This window comes from Pseudonaja textilis, chromosome Z (genome assembly GCF_049901715.1).
Source record: "Pseudonaja textilis isolate UNSWEBS1 chromosome Z, rPseTex1.2, whole genome shotgun sequence".
NCBI lineage: Eukaryota > Metazoa > Chordata > Lepidosauria > Squamata > Elapidae > Pseudonaja > Pseudonaja textilis.
The window spans coordinates 91,706,844-91,722,549 of record NC_142008.1 but is presented as its reverse complement, the minus strand read 5'-3'; the positions used below and the strand labels follow the sequence as shown (position 1 = coordinate 91,722,549).

Here is a 15,706-nt window from a genome sequence, read left to right as displayed (position 1 = left end):
TTTACAATGTCTCTATTATAGTAAGTTGGTATTTCCTTGGGCATTATTCAGGAGGTACCAGCACTAAATACGTTGTTGGACTCTTCTGGGTATTTGCTGGCAACATTTTCCATTTGCCTCAACTACCGGTAATATTTCAGCCTCCTTCCCCTGCATTCTTTCTACACCTAGGCTAAAATCAAGTCCCTGCCCACTTTGGGAAAGCGGAAGCTGAGGCAACCAAGGTCAGCTCAAGTTCAAGTTCAGGGCTGGCCCAGGTGAATGAAGCAGTGGAAGGGAGGGGTGATGGGACCTTCCTATTCCTATGTCTATGCCTATTCCTATGCCTATTCCTATTCCTAATTCTATTCCTATTCCTTATTCTATTCTATTCTATTCTATTCTATTCTATTCTATTCTACTCTACTCTACTCTATTCTAGTGGAATTCACCATTCATTATTCCATAATCTGAAGACACTTTGATTTTAATTATATGATGACATATTCCTAAAAATAATGAAAGAAGTTTAAAAAGAAATAAAACTGGGATGGACAATTATTGGTATCCTTAGAAGTTAAAATATATTGAATGTGATCTTTCAAGCAGACAATTTATTTAATTAGTACCATTTAGTATCATTTCAATTTCAAAATCAATCTCTCAGCCTATCTGAATGAGAAAAGTACTCGGCAATTTGTGTTACTGTGTACAGGACCGTGAACATGAACAAGAGAAAGAAAGAAAAAACAAACCCATTTGTCTAAAGACAAAAGGAAGATGCTAATGATCAAGCATATTAAAGTTAAAGACTACATCTCCAAAGAGTTTCATGTTCCTGTGACCATAACTGCTAACAATCAAGACGTTTAAGGTCCATGGGACTATAGTTAATTTCATTAAATGTGGTCTCAAAAGGAAAATTGATCCCAAATTGAATAAAAGGAGAGTTGAAGGTAGAGACAGAGCAAAACTTGGGCTGAACTTCCAAGATCAAGATGCAACAATATCAAGTTACACCATATATTGTTATCCCACTGAAACGACTCAGGGAGATACAAAAAAGCCACTATGCTAAATCCATGATGACAAACCACAGTCCTTCTGGGAGAATGTCCTTTGGACAGATGAAACAAAGTTAAGAGTTTGGTGAGCCGCAGCAGTTCTACATTCACAGAAGAACAGTATTTTTACCATGCCTATTGTGAAACTTGGAGGGGCTCCATCATTTTATGGAGTTGCTTTGCTCTCTCTAGCAGCAGTGCCTTGAATATGTTCAGGGCGTAATGAAATTATAAGATTATCAAGGTACTCTGGGAGTAAAACATAATGCCCAACGTTAGAAAGCTTTCTCAATTGCAGGTCACAGATCCTTCACCTAGATAATGAATCAAAACATACACTCAAGAGGATCCAAGAATGGCAGAAAATTCGACTGTCCTGAAGTGGCCTGCTAGGAGTCCTGCTCAGAATCTAATAGCACAACTATGGAAAGATCTGAAAGTCATGGTTGGAAGAACCCATCAAATCTTTGCCCAACAAGAATAGGAAAAATTGCCAGTTGAGAAATCTTTTTCAGAGCTATAGAAAATGGTTGATTGGATCAAAAAGACATGCTACAAAATATTAGATTGGGGTGCCAATTATTTTGTTCATGCCATTTTTATTTGTTTTGTTACAAGAGTCATACAGATCTACTCTACAGATTATGAAAGAAATGAATGATGGATTCCAATGTCAGTTTCAATTTTACAGCAAATTTCAATTCTTTAGGGAAAAGTGGAAGGCACCAATACTTTGGCCACATCTGCAGTTATAATTTGAATTATACAAATAAATCTAAGAATGGCATTGATGAGACAACAGCAAAAGACATTCAATTACTTTATACTATGTAAGATTTTTGAGTTTCATGTTTATTACTAAGGTCTTCACTGTACTGTTATATATTATTTACATTAAGAGAGAAAAAATGAACTGCTTTGGAAAAGCAGATATCGTGATTTCTATCTTTCTTTATACTCTGGCAAATTTGCAACATTTAGAACCCATATTATAAGCATTTGTATTTGCCTTGCTGTGTGATGGATGGATGAAATGGAAACTATTTTTCCTTGAATTTTGTTAAAATTTCTGTTGTGAATATATATACTATTAGTTTTACCATTGTTGCATATTTTTCAAATTAAGATACCAATCAGATCTTGTTCACATTAGTACCAATATTGGGCAACATTTATTTTTTCAACTGTGAGCATGTACCTCAGTAAATTATATTTCTTTTGATGTCACCCCTCCCCTTGTGTGTGCGTGTATTCATATATGTATGTGTGTGTGTGTGTGTGTGTGTGTGTGTGTATCTATATAAAAATCAGGCTTCTGTATAAATACCCACGAAAACTTAAATGTACACAGAGAGAGAGAGAGAGAGAGAGAAGCCTGATGATGTCAGATGAGATTCTGCCGAAATGTTTGGGTATTTTCCCATGTTATTGTAGTTGTGCTTTTAAAGTTGTAGCAATGTTTCGGCAGAATCTTATCTGCCATCATCAGGCTTCTTGATGATGGCAGATGAGATTCTGCCGAAACGTTGCTACAACTTTAAAAGCACAACTATAATGACGTGGGAAAATACCCAAACAAAACTGAATACCATACATACATATCTATATATATATCTATATTCCTTGACTAATGACCATAATTGAGCCTTGAATTGCAGCAGTTAAGTCATGCAGTTATTAAGCAGATTGCCATGTGACTTTAAAAACCTTTCTTAAAGCAGTCATTAAAGCTAAGTGAACACAATGGTTGGTATACAAATATATTTTCTTCAGTGAGATGAAGCAAAAAATTAGTCATGTGACCACAGAACAAATGGGCTTTTGTGCATGTCTCTTGCTAAATGTCCAAAATGTGATTACTACTGGAGTGCACGTGTGCAGCCATCGGAACTCTGGACTCTGAAACTCCTCAGGAGTTGCCAAGCCATTGGTCATTGAGGAATACCTATATCTGACAATATGGTAAAATGCTCCTTCACATCATTTACACTATTTGTTACTGAATGATTTACCTTGGAAATTAAGTTGCATACCATTTGCAAAACATTATAAATTTTCTTTCAGATTGTAAATTGGAATGAATTTTACAGGTTCCATGTAGTTTCCCCCACTGTTGTGCGGTTTCTTTCAATTTTACATCCATTTAATCTTTTTATTTATTGTCATATCCAAGTAGGAATTTATATATGCTGTAACAGAAGCTGTTGATTTTGAATAAGCATTTCAATTACTGCCTTTTTTAATCCCCTTTTCTCATTCTTAAAATCAGATTTTATCCTTTCAGCAATTTCTGGAGTAGATCTATCATGATATATTCCAATCTTCATTGAGTAATTCTTGCTGTGTAAGCATTTAATCTGGCAAAAAAAGGGGGCAGTAGAGAATGAGGTGGCTGGATGGAGTCACTGAAGCAGTTGGCGTGAGGTTAAATGGACTCCTGGGGATGTAGATAGAAAGGCCTGGAGGAACATTGTCCGTGAGTCGCAATGGGTCAGACATGACTTCACCACAACAAGAATTTAATCTACTCATAAAGTTTGAATAAACCATATCTGCATGTGTAATTGTATTTCCCTTACTATATTAACTCCAACAGGGAAAACATGAGAAGCTAATGATGGACTTATTTCTTTTGGAAATTCTCATGCTTTTATCACTTTGTTCTCTTCCATAAGTGTATGCAATAAATATCTATTGAATCCATTGGCTAGATCAAACCTTCCCATACTGTTGTTCTATCTTTTGATTATTTCCCCCCCACTGTGTTAATCATGAGATAACTATCTTTATGATAAAATTTAAAATTTGGAAGAGCAAGACCACTGTGTTTTGAACTTCGTATTTTTTTAAAGTTTAACTCTAGGTCTCCCCCCCCCACCCTCCAGATATATGGATTGACAATTTTTTGCTGTCCTTGTAATATTTTCTTTGATATTGGAATTGGTGCAATTTAAAACAGTCATTTATTTATTTAATTATTTTGAATGAATGAACAAATGAATTTTTATAATTGCAGCTAATCCTACCCAAGACCGCTATAAATGTCTTCACCTTTCAAATTATCTTTTGATTTCTTGCCATAATTATTTTTATATATTTCTTGATTCTTATCAATGTATTTCACTAAATGGGTTTTCTGCCAATCAGATTCCTCCTGCAAGAGATTAATTGGTCCTTGAGTAAAATATCTTGTAATATTTTTACAAGCCATGGTGATGCAATGGTTAGATTTCTTTTGATTTCTTACAATTATTTTGATATATTTCTTGATTATTATTGAGTAATAATGCTTATCCACATGCTTATCAAAGTATTTCACTGAATGGGTTATCTGCCAATCAGATTTCTCCTGCAAGAAATTTGTCCCTGAGTAAAATATCTTTTAATAAATGCAAGAAAAAATATCTAATTTCTATATTTATTTTTATTTTAAATACCATGTTTGCTTTCACTAATTAGTGCTAAGACTGTATTCCACTCCCTGTAACATTTACAATTTCTTATCAAATAGGATGATATTTTTAGGCATACCAATATCAATCAGAGAAAAAAATAGAGTTTGAATTCCTACATTTCCAGTGATTCCACTGTTAGATCTGAGTAAACGTGAATTCCATTTAAGAAGCGTTTTATTTTCCTCAAACTTTTATTTAAAAGTCCTAAACAAAACTTGACAAAGATCAGTCACTGAAATTACTTTGCCAGGTGGAGTAGAACTCCAGTAAAGACAACACTGGGCTAGTCTGGCCCATTATAAGGAACATTTATGACTGAAAACTACAGTGATCTTCAGCTCAGAAGCAAGGACTAACTCTTTAAATCTGGGGTCCTGTGTCTTCTTCCTGCAGCAGCTAGGATTTTTTTTTTGTACCGCCCCCACATGCAGAATATAGAAAGAAGGCAAGTTCTGGTTTTCAGACAATAGATAAAGTTTTGCATTAGAAAACAAAACAAAACAGAAACTGTTGCAAACAAATATGCCATCCCCTACAGAGCATCAAGGAAAACCGTCATCATCATCCTCTGCCATTTCCTTGGCAAATTCTAGATCCTGCTGCTCACGCTCCCGGCGCTCCTGCAAAACAAAAGTCACGGTATGATTTAGTGTCATTTATTTGCTACACAGCGATACTGAGTTCCGATGCAAATTATACTTATGCTATGTCACTTTTAAAACTTGGTCCATTAAAAGATCCTATTATTTCACACATTGTAAAGTTGCTCATTTGATTGACATACTGCAGAAAGAGAATTGCATTTTAAATATTCCTGAGATGTTTGATCTGAATTGGCTGATATATGTATATTTGGGACTCATTACATTCCTAATATGCATATTCACTTTTCTGAGAAGAGTAGGAGGGAGGCTGGTAAACTGAAGGACTTAAATGTGTCATGCTTAGTCTAGTGCTGTAAATTAAGCTACTTTGCTTCATCAACCATTTTGTTATTTTGCAAAGGAATAGACAAGAGAATATGGTATTAGAGATACCTGTGTGGTCTTCAACTCCCAAAATTCTCCAGCCAGCCATGGAGGCTGGGAAATTCTGGGAATTGAAGTCCACACATTGAAATGATCAAGGATGAGAAACACTGCTCTAGATATTATCAAAATTAAACATTATTTTTTTAAAAAGGTTTTAATCTCACAACTCAAGTTTAAGATTAACAAACCATTCTGTATTTAAATCTTACACAATTTCAGCAATTTAATGTCCAACAATCTAACGCCATTACACAAGATCCAGTTCATTAAGACTGCCAGTCCTAATCTTATGCAAAACAATGCCCCAACTAAGAAACTTTCTGTGTGATTAACAGGAAACTTTACCTCTGCAGACTCCAAATCCTTGTTATAAGATTTTGGGGGGAATCTCATAGCCTAGCAATGGGAGAAAATGAAAAGAACAAACACCAATAAGTTAAAGGTAAATTAAAAAAAACAAACTCACAGGGATATTTCACATACTCCTTTTCAATAGCAGAAACAAAGGCACAAAAGAACAATTCAAAGGGGAGATGTTCTAGCTCTTCCACTTGAAACTGGAGGTCAAATTCTATATACCGTTGTTGTTTTGCACTATAAGACATTCTGGAACTAAGACACAATTAGCTTTTGGGGAGGAAAACAAGAAAAAAAAATCTGCCTCTGCCTCCCAGCATCCATCCGGTATTCATCTGGCTAGCGTCCATGCAGCAAACAGCCCGGTCAATTTCAGCAAGTGGCTTGTCAGGGTTCCACTCTGTTACGCCCACCATCGGTCAACTGAGCTGAGCCACCACCACCAGAGAACGTGGGAGCCTTCGCTGTTGAGCAGCTGACTGGGGGGGTGGATCGACCTCCTGGAATACCACCAATCAGCTGTTCTAGGCGGCGGGGATTTCCACCTACCACTGCCGCTGATCACCATTTGCCACCATCTCCATCTAGCGGTGGTGATGGGCAGCGGTCCCTGCCGCCTAGAACAGCTGATCAGCAGTATTTGGGAGGTCAATCCAAACACCAATCAGTTGCTCAGCAGCAAAGGCTCCAGCATTCCCTGGTGATGGCAAGCAGTGGTGTTGGTGTTTCTCCTCCCGCTCTCCAATATTCGCTCTAGAAGAGGCACAGACATTTCCACCCACTTTTTGGAGGGAAAAAAGTATGTCTTATACTGCAAAAATTACAGTATTGTCTGCCATAATTTCTGTCCAGAATTGTAAAGTTCCCTGCCTTCCCCACAAGTGGAAAAAAAAAAATCCCTTAATACTTACATAAGCCTTTGGAGATCTTAAAGAACTTTAAGCATTGATGTTTGAGAAACTACTGATGATATTAACTGAAGAATCAAAGCTCTGTTCTTTTCAACCTTGTTCAGACATTATTACACACTCAGAAGCCCCCTTGTGGAATTTTGATGCACATTTCATCTTTTGCCTCATACAGCTTGAAGGCAGTTCCTTGACACCCTAAACTGTATTGCAGCAAGATGACCAGATTCTAAGCTTTGTGTTTTTTTATTTCTTTGAGGTGTGGGGGCAGTCTGCTTCTGAGAGACCGCCATACCTGATGCTCCAAAACCCCATCCCCAAAGTGCATGAGAAAAATGCATGCTTCTCCTTTAGGTGAGGTCACATCATTGGATGACAAGGAGGCTGAAGTGTGTCCTTAAACATTGACCATCCTTGCCTTACCTTAACAGACATATTGTGAATGTCGAGACAGAAGGAAATACGTTGGTGGAAGGCAAGTTGAGGCTCCCGGGTGGAATAAATGTCAGTCATCTCTTTTGACTGGACATATCCTTTCTCATGGTTAATGCTGGCTTCAATCACACCATCCCGAATAGCCTGGAAATCAAAGGCACAATCAAAGGTTAGGTGGCCCTCCAATGACAGATGAGCAAGGCAAATGAATATCAGATAAATCTTTTTGCTTGTTTGGGAAAATAAGGTTTATGTAGTCTGCTAATGGAAAGAAAGGAATATTGTCCAATTCTATGGTATTAAATGCCAAAAACAATGTGATGTTAGGCTTTAAAAACTAAAAACATCAACAGTGGATTTTGAACGCTATGTTTTGAAATTTTCCAAATATCCAAGACCCAAAGTCACTTTCCCTTACCACAAAGATTGACAACCTAGTGGTTTTCAAGTACAACCCAATTGCTCAAGATATCTGGAAGAGGATTGTAAACTGAACAGTCCCTCACCTTGGCAACAATGAATTCAGCATCCTCTGGGCTATCCAATTGCAACTTCTGAGCTATATCAGCTAAGGAGATGCGTGAATACGAAAGGCTGATCATGCGAACACCTGCATTAAGAGGTTAAAAAAATACAATGCCTATATATATTTGGATCTTTTTGCATGCATGCATGCATATGTATATGAGCACAAGCGTAAAAAAAGAGCGAACACAAGTAACTGATTTTCATTTCTACTCAAAGGGAGCATTCATAAAAGCAGGAATTAGTTCAGTCTTGGGGTCCTCTTCAGAGAGAAAGAAAAATGAGATCATGTCACTAACAACTACATAAACAGACAAATTTCCTAGATAGAATTTTAAAGTCCATGTTACCACCAGAAAAAAATGACAAGGAATTAATGGTCTCTTACCTGTTTTAATCACATTGTGTCTTAGTCGGATGATGAGGGTGTACGTTCCATCTGTTTGGAACTTATCACCAAACTGATCGAGAACCTGGTTGAACTTGGCCAGATTTCCTGTTCGAACAGCTGCCAAAAGGATACAAGAGAGGATTAAGCTGAAGAGCTGTATGAAATATGTGAAGGATTTAGGCACCCGAATGAGTACTGAAGCCTCAATATTCTGATTTCAATACTATAATATATGCCTTTGCTTGATGACGCTTTGGATTTAACGTAAACATATGTTGAAGCTTTGCTATACATTGAAAGCAAGTTCACAAAACAGAATATTTATTGAACATCAAGTCTAGTGTGTACATTTGTTCTTGAGGTTCCTTTAGAGTTTGTGATTTAATACCTGACCATTTATCTCAAGTTTACACACTGCATGTAAGTAATGTAATGAATAGTTACAACTATGAGAAACTTTAAGGGAATCACATTTGATTCTAGCAAATATAATTGACATTGTTTTAAAATTGCAGGTTCTTTGGCATGCCTGGGTAACTTTTAGCCACTATCAGAGTAAAGGGCAGCATATATACAATCAACACCTCATGTACTTCGCCATTTTTCCATATGTGTGTAGAATCGCTTACAGCAGTTGGAACAAGACTTCCTCTCTTTTGGACTCTAATGCAGTTCTGCTGGTTTCCCATTGCCAATAACAATGAGAAATAAATAATCTTAAACTGCAGAAATTGGTACTATCAATACATTAGTCTATGCAAATGTACTACTAATACTAATTATGGCTACTGGCCATTTAGCATGAATTTCTGTGGTTCCTAAGGCATCTAAGCAAGTTTACCTACAGTTGCTGTGAACTCTTCCAGAAGGGACTCAAGAGTTTTATATTTTTCTGCTTGCACTCCGATTTTTTTTAATGTACTCAACTTAAAAGCCAAGAGCTCTAACATCTTTTCAAAGGACTGTTAGATAAGATCCTCAATGATAATATTTACCCTGTGTCAAAAGGAAGTAGGGCATGAGAGATCTTTTCAGAGATGGCTGTCGAAACTGCAGTCTATCTGGAATCTCCCCTAGTAGCAATTCCACCACAATCAGCAACTTATGAACCTAAATCAGGGATACAATAACACAGCAGTTGTTCAGTTAGTAGCCACAGAATGCATGCATCCCCAGACCACAGCACCTATGGAGAAATAAGCTCTCACGGTCTGTTTGAAGCCAACAGCTGTATGCTGGGGTGCTTTCCGCAATGCATTTGTCATAGTTCTCCGAGCTTCAGAGTATTCCAACTGGATGGCTTTGATACGGCCTGGAAAGGAAAAAAACTAGTGCTAAGAAAGCGCAAATGTTCACAATAAGGCTACCTTGAGATTTTAGATTTTTAGTGTGATGTGAATTTGTATTGTATCACTAAGCTAGAAATCGAAATCAAGAATATTTCCTCAAGGAAAAATATTCAATGGCTTTGCTGTAATAATTATAGGGAACATTTTAACACAAGAAATCCTGCTATTATCTATTCCCAATATAGCTTGGTGCAAGTGAGCAGGCACTATTAATTATTATACATGTCAATAACTGCACCTCTGAATTTTCACAAGATCATGGCGAAATTGTGCTGCCTCAAAGTGTCTCATTGGCTTGCATTTTTCCACGCCAAGACTGGAAGCCTGATCATCCACTTTTGCAGAGAATGGGTGCCCAAAGTCGTGTGATATCATGACACCCAGAAGCTTCCAGTCTTTGCAGGAAAAGTATTTGCATGCGGACTGGAGGCTTGAAGTAATGCAATTTCTCTGTCCCAAAGCCTTCAGTCAGTGTGCAAATGCTTTTCCATGCAGAGACTGCAAGCCTTTGAGGAGAAACCTGCCGCTTCTGAAGTGGCAGGTAACTTCAGTGAATCAGAGAAGCTGAGCAGGCCACACTGGTCCCACTCTCCTTCTGCTCTCATCGCTCTGCTTTGGACTGCTGGGAGAAGGCAAAGAAACGGTGGCACAGAGGCTGGAGAGGAGACAGCTCACTAGATCTTCGCAAGGTGAGTCTCCACAGGCCCAGTAACTGTGGAGATCCAATGTGGCAGGATGGTGGGGGAAGCGACTGTGGGGAACATGAGGTATCTCAGTGGGTTGGGGGCAGCCCATGGGTGACCTTAAGCAGGTAGCCGGTTCCGTCACTACCTCCACCCTCCATGGCCTTCTACAACCCGAAGATATCTCATGTGCACTTAACAACCCATGCATTCGATCAGCGAATGCATGTGTGAAAGCAGGGAATTTTCACGTTCGCTTTATGTGATTCATTCCAATGAATCCTCAGGTTATGAATGCAATTGGCAGGCTCCATTGCATCCGCAACTCGAGGACTACCTGCAGTTGCTTTTAAAGTGTTAGTGGCTGAGATCATGGTAGGCAGGTTGATATTTTATTTTAAAATGTATACAATTTATCTGTATTTTCTATTGCAAAATGACAAGGAATCAGGCCACCAGTTTTCTAGCCACTGTGATCTAAATGTTTTCAGAAATCAGAGAAAAGCCTCTAACGGCACCACATAATCCAGGACTTAAGACCACCTTATATCCTGACAAAGTATCGAAGGCTTCCCATTTCTGTGCCTTTTTTCAAGTTCTTGTTTAACACTCGTTTGATTTTGATACTATCTTTTACAGATAAACCAGTCTTTTCGAGCCCAAAGACATATTGGGTTAGACTTTATTTCAGTGTATGCTATTTATGCAATTAATAAAGATCAGGAACTCTCATATGTGTTCACTGAAATAAAAATGAATTTCTGAACTGTTTTTTCCCAGAAGAATAGACAAGTGCCTCTGTGCTTACATAGCATAAATATTTAGATTAGAATTTTTAGTTTTTCTTTGTTGCTTTTTATTTTATTTTATTATTAAATTCAAGGCAAAAACTACTTGGAAAAGATTTCTTATAATTGAATGTGTTTAATTAAAATAAATTAATTTATAAGATACCATTACAATAATTAGTCCAGAGAAACTACTGAGCAAATATAAATTCTTAAATTTTACAAAATTCAAAGAAATTGGCAAATAAATATGCCAAAATCACTGTTCCCTTCCTAGTTATGGCACCTTTAAGCCCAATATTTCTTGAAATAAATCCAAAAGTAATATGGATGTCTCTGTTTAATAGCAGGAAAGTAGGGCAGTTGTAATCTAATTCTTATAGTTAAAGAAATAAGAGCATGCATGGACAATGAAGGAGGGCATTCTACTCTTCAAGGAGCAGAGTACAGAAAATGGTCAAAAGCAATAAACACCCCTGCTAACTATAATCAAGCAGAGCATGGCATTTTATACCAAAAAGGATCAGCTGTTTCCTCTTACCAGTATAGTAGAGGTACCTGGCCCATTCGTTATTGTTTGCCTGCTCGGGGAATACAGATTTGGAGACCAGCTTTTCTGCCTGATCATAAAGGTCATAATGAAGATAGTTTCTGAGCAGCAAATTTAGCAGAGTAGCCTGTCCATCTGCATCATGCCGGAGTGTTGCTGTCCTTAAACGAGCATGAAGGAAACTTCAAAAGGAAAAGAAATGGAGAAAGGTTATGTCACCAGGAAAGTGCAGAAGAATTGGGGGGTGGGGGGTGGGGTGGGGTTATAGTAACATCCAGATGCTTCCAATTTTACCTCCTGACTACATCCAACTTATTCAAGAATTCATAGATACGAGCATGGTAATAGTAACACTTGGCCACCACTAGATCAAGAGCACGGCGATTCTGAGGACTTATTTTTTGCATCAAATCATCTGAAACTTTCTGGGCCTGAAGGAAAGAAAATAACGTGAAAAACATGTAAGGCTCCGAAGGAGGTTTTACATAGCATGTATGGAACAACTTTTACACTTTCTATCAGGTATGCAAAAAGCACCTGAGATTATTTTTAAACTTTTCATGTTATTTTAGTAAAAAATCAATAATAATGTATTCATTTGGATATGAGGATCCTGTTGCACATATGCAAGCAAAATTCACCCAAATCAGCTATGGGGAAAAACAGTTTGCACGTTGAATGAAGAAGTGTGGTAAAACCCAACAAATAAGAAGAGGGGATGGGACCAGTATCAAAGGCAATTCTGCAAAATTATCACTAGTTACTTGATTATAAATCTGACCCAATTTTATGGATTAAAACCTTCAAAAGATGCAATGTCCCTGTAATTGATACATTTCTCCCTTACAAATACATTCACTCATAGTCGTGCACTCTTCTGTATATACCTTTAGCCTCTCTAAGTCTCTCTGATCTCTGGCAAGTCTTTGCTTTCAATTAGGAAACAACACATACGGTCCAGTACCTCTTGGTAGCGTTTGCTGTTCATCAAATAGATGACCAGGAGTAATTGGAGATATGTTTCTACTTCCGGCAAAAGAGGAGTAGAAGCTGCCTTCCCTGTGCGGGGTCGGAACTGTAGGTCCACTTCTGTGTCCATAGGCTATACAATATAAGAAAAGAGAGAGAGAAAAGGTGGGAAAGAAAGGAAGAAAAATAGACAATTTCCTGCCTTTCTCATAAAAGCCAATTCACCTATGGCTTAAGATCAACTTTCCCACTTCCATAATTCAACATTTAAATTATCCTTAAATGTTTCCATGTGGTGGAATGTAATCTGGAGTAGCAGGAGGGAGGGGCTGCTCTTTTCCAAATAGCAGAGACAGCGGAGGTTGAAATATCTGATGGGAAGAAAGAGAACAAGACGGGACCCTCCCTTGGATTTCAGAAAGTATTAGTTATTAAAGCCTGACAAGATTTTATTTGTTGGTGAACAACAGTAAAGGAACTATTCAGAAGTAACTTCACATGCTGTTCTTGGTTCTTTGGGCCTGACAATCAGAGATAATACATGTCAATTCTCCTAAAATTCAATGGGAACACCTAGCCTATCTCCCACCTTAACTTCCTCTGAACTTGCCTCCTCCAGGAAGCTGATGAGGAAGTCCCGCACAGCACTGTTAGATGTGAAAAAGCCACTGATGGCTTTTTGGAGCACATTGGGGTTGAGGCGACGGGAAGTGGAGGGCAAAGCTCTGAGGGCACGCAGGACATAACGGGGTTCCTTCCCTAATACAGCTTTCTCAAGTTGCTTCACATGTTCTTTGATGTCTGCAATGGATAATAAACACAGTAAGCTCAATAAAGATGACTTAACATTATAGTGTGGCATGGTAGGAAATGTCCACCACTGATTAGACTAATTTATTATTCATACAACAAAAACTTATGCAAAGTCACTAAAATATAACAATGTTCTACTGTTTTATCATGTGTTTTTTGAATTCTAAGCAATAATTCTGGTGCTATTTTAAGCTAATAGCAAACTTACTCAAATTCCTACCTATCAAAGCTATTTATAATAAAGAAAAATGTCTGCAGTAACTGTGAATTAAGCCACCATGGATACTGGTTTCTGAGTTATAATGCAGATTCCAGTATCTTCTAAACCAGTCTTTCTGAATTTCATATTAGCACTCCATACTTTAAGATGTGTGGACTGCCAGAACTTCCCAGCCTGCTCTAAGGCTTTACACTGGCATTTCAGTTAATGTATCGACATACACTAATTTGAAGACTACTTCCAATGCTAGATGAAAATAATAAAATACAAATGGACAAAAGTCAACATTATTTTGAAGTGTGGGAGCTCCATGAGTTATTTGTGAATGATGAAAACTGAATGCTGGCACTATGCAGATTAATCTGATATGAAACAAATTTTTAGGGATTGGATCTCAGCTATAGAATTTTTTCCAGAGAGATTTACTTAATACCCATATTCTGGCATTTTGGCATTAAAGTATTTTCCACTTTTACAAAATTTTAATCATTACTATTTAAAAATATATATAATTGCTTGTGTTTCTTGCATTTTTATCACTTTTTATTTATTTTGATTTATTCTATATCTATTTTTTAAGGTTCCACTTTGCTGAATCTACTATGCTTTATTATTCCAGCAAGACAGTCATCTCCATTAAAATATACCATGTTACTAAGCTGGTCAGTCAAAGACTCCATCATCTACCACACCCTTTAAATAAAAAAAGTTGTTGAAAATATATGCAAGTTAGTCTCTGCCAGGTTATTTTAGACCAGTATTTTTCAACCACAACAACCTTATTACAAAATAAATTATACTGTACTATTACACAGTTCAAACCATTTCTTTGCCAACACAAAACTTGTGAGAAATCAAAATTTTCAGCAAGACATCTTCTAACTAGATTGCATTTTTTATGTACTTCCTGTGTGAGGCTCATAACGTTTTAGCAGGTTTACACAAATGTAAACCTCTCAAGATTTTCACAGGCCAGATCTGGTAGCCCCCCAAAAACTCAATGTCACCAGCTTTCAACTCAAGTAAGTAATTCAGGGGCTAACACTGTAATGCATCCCGTGTCACCCCAAGCAATTAGTGTATTAAACAAACCATGATGGCTTATGCTATAAATACTTCACACCCTCCCTAAATTGGATTCCCTTCTCCAAGAGCTTCTGTAGGTTTAAAGACTTCTGTAATTTACTTTTTGTTTTGTTTTTTTTCAAGAAACAACCCCTCTTAATAACCCCTTTCCAAACCGCAATTGCACCCACAAAACCCGACCAATTTTCGGCAGGACCCCCCCAGCCCTGCCCCCCCAACCACGATGGGAATGGGAACGGGGAGGGGGTGCGGAGAGGACATTCCAGGCCCCGCCCCTTTCCACTGCTCTGGCGGTTGCAGCTCCACTTCAATCGCGTACGATGCTACTCTGCCCCCCCTCCCTTCCCACCTTCGAGCGTGACGGCATCGAGCTCGCGCTGCGATTTCTCCGCCGAAGCAGGTTCGGCCGGAGGCGCCTCCTCGGGCATCTCCACATCGGCTGCCGGAGGGGCGGTTGCGGGGGCTCGGCGGGAGGCAGCTTGGCCTTTTCAGATCCGGCGCGGCGTCTCGACCCGCCTTCCTGCTTCATGGCTCCGTCTTCCACGCACCGAAGGGCGACCGTGACAGAGCAACAATCGCAGGGCGCGACGCAGGGCACGACGGGAAAGCAGAAGCAAGTTCGACCAGCCAATCACCGGCGGGCGGGTCGAGGAAAGAACGCGGATGGATTTGCCTTCCCAGCATCCTCGAGGAAGGAGATCCGTTGTTAAAAAAAAAAAAAAAAAAAAGGAGGGGACTCTTTCCTCCCCTTCCGCTCTCTTGGTGAAGCATCCAGGTGTTCGCCTTGAGATTTGAAGTGAGGGAGGGCAGCAGCGACAGCGCTTTAAATAAGTGGATTAATAGATCTTTGCCCTTGCGAGATCTCCTTATTAACAGCGCCTCTCAATCTTGGCAACTTGGAGATTTTTATTTATTAATTAAGTAAATATTTATTAAATATTTTTATATATTTATTTATTGCATTTTATAAGTAGTTCAGCATTTCTAATATTCCTTCCTCCTCTTTTCCCGACAACGACAACTTTATGAGCTGAGAATGAAGTCACAGGCTGACAGACACTGGGGGAAAATGTGGCATAAAGTCACCCAAGCCTGAGGTGCAG

General features: G+C 38.4%; 1 protein-coding gene across 1 annotated transcript; it reads right to left on the bottom strand.

Moving 5' to 3' along the window:
- Positions 1-4,449: 4,449 nt before the first annotated feature.
- Positions 4,450-15,149, bottom strand: PSMD3 (proteasome 26S subunit, non-ATPase 3). Its single transcript, XM_026717526.2, is given in 13 exon segments — positions 4,450-5,118; positions 5,875-5,925; positions 7,218-7,373; positions 7,736-7,839; positions 8,143-8,262; positions 9,141-9,255; positions 9,354-9,457; positions 11,507-11,697; positions 11,810-11,946; positions 12,480-12,617; positions 13,095-13,285; positions 14,953-15,054; positions 15,057-15,149. Coding segments are annotated over 13 exon segments (1,563 nt in total). The 5' UTR covers positions 15,133-15,149; the 3' UTR covers positions 4,450-5,040.
- Between the last annotated feature and the right edge of the window lie 557 nt (positions 15,150-15,706).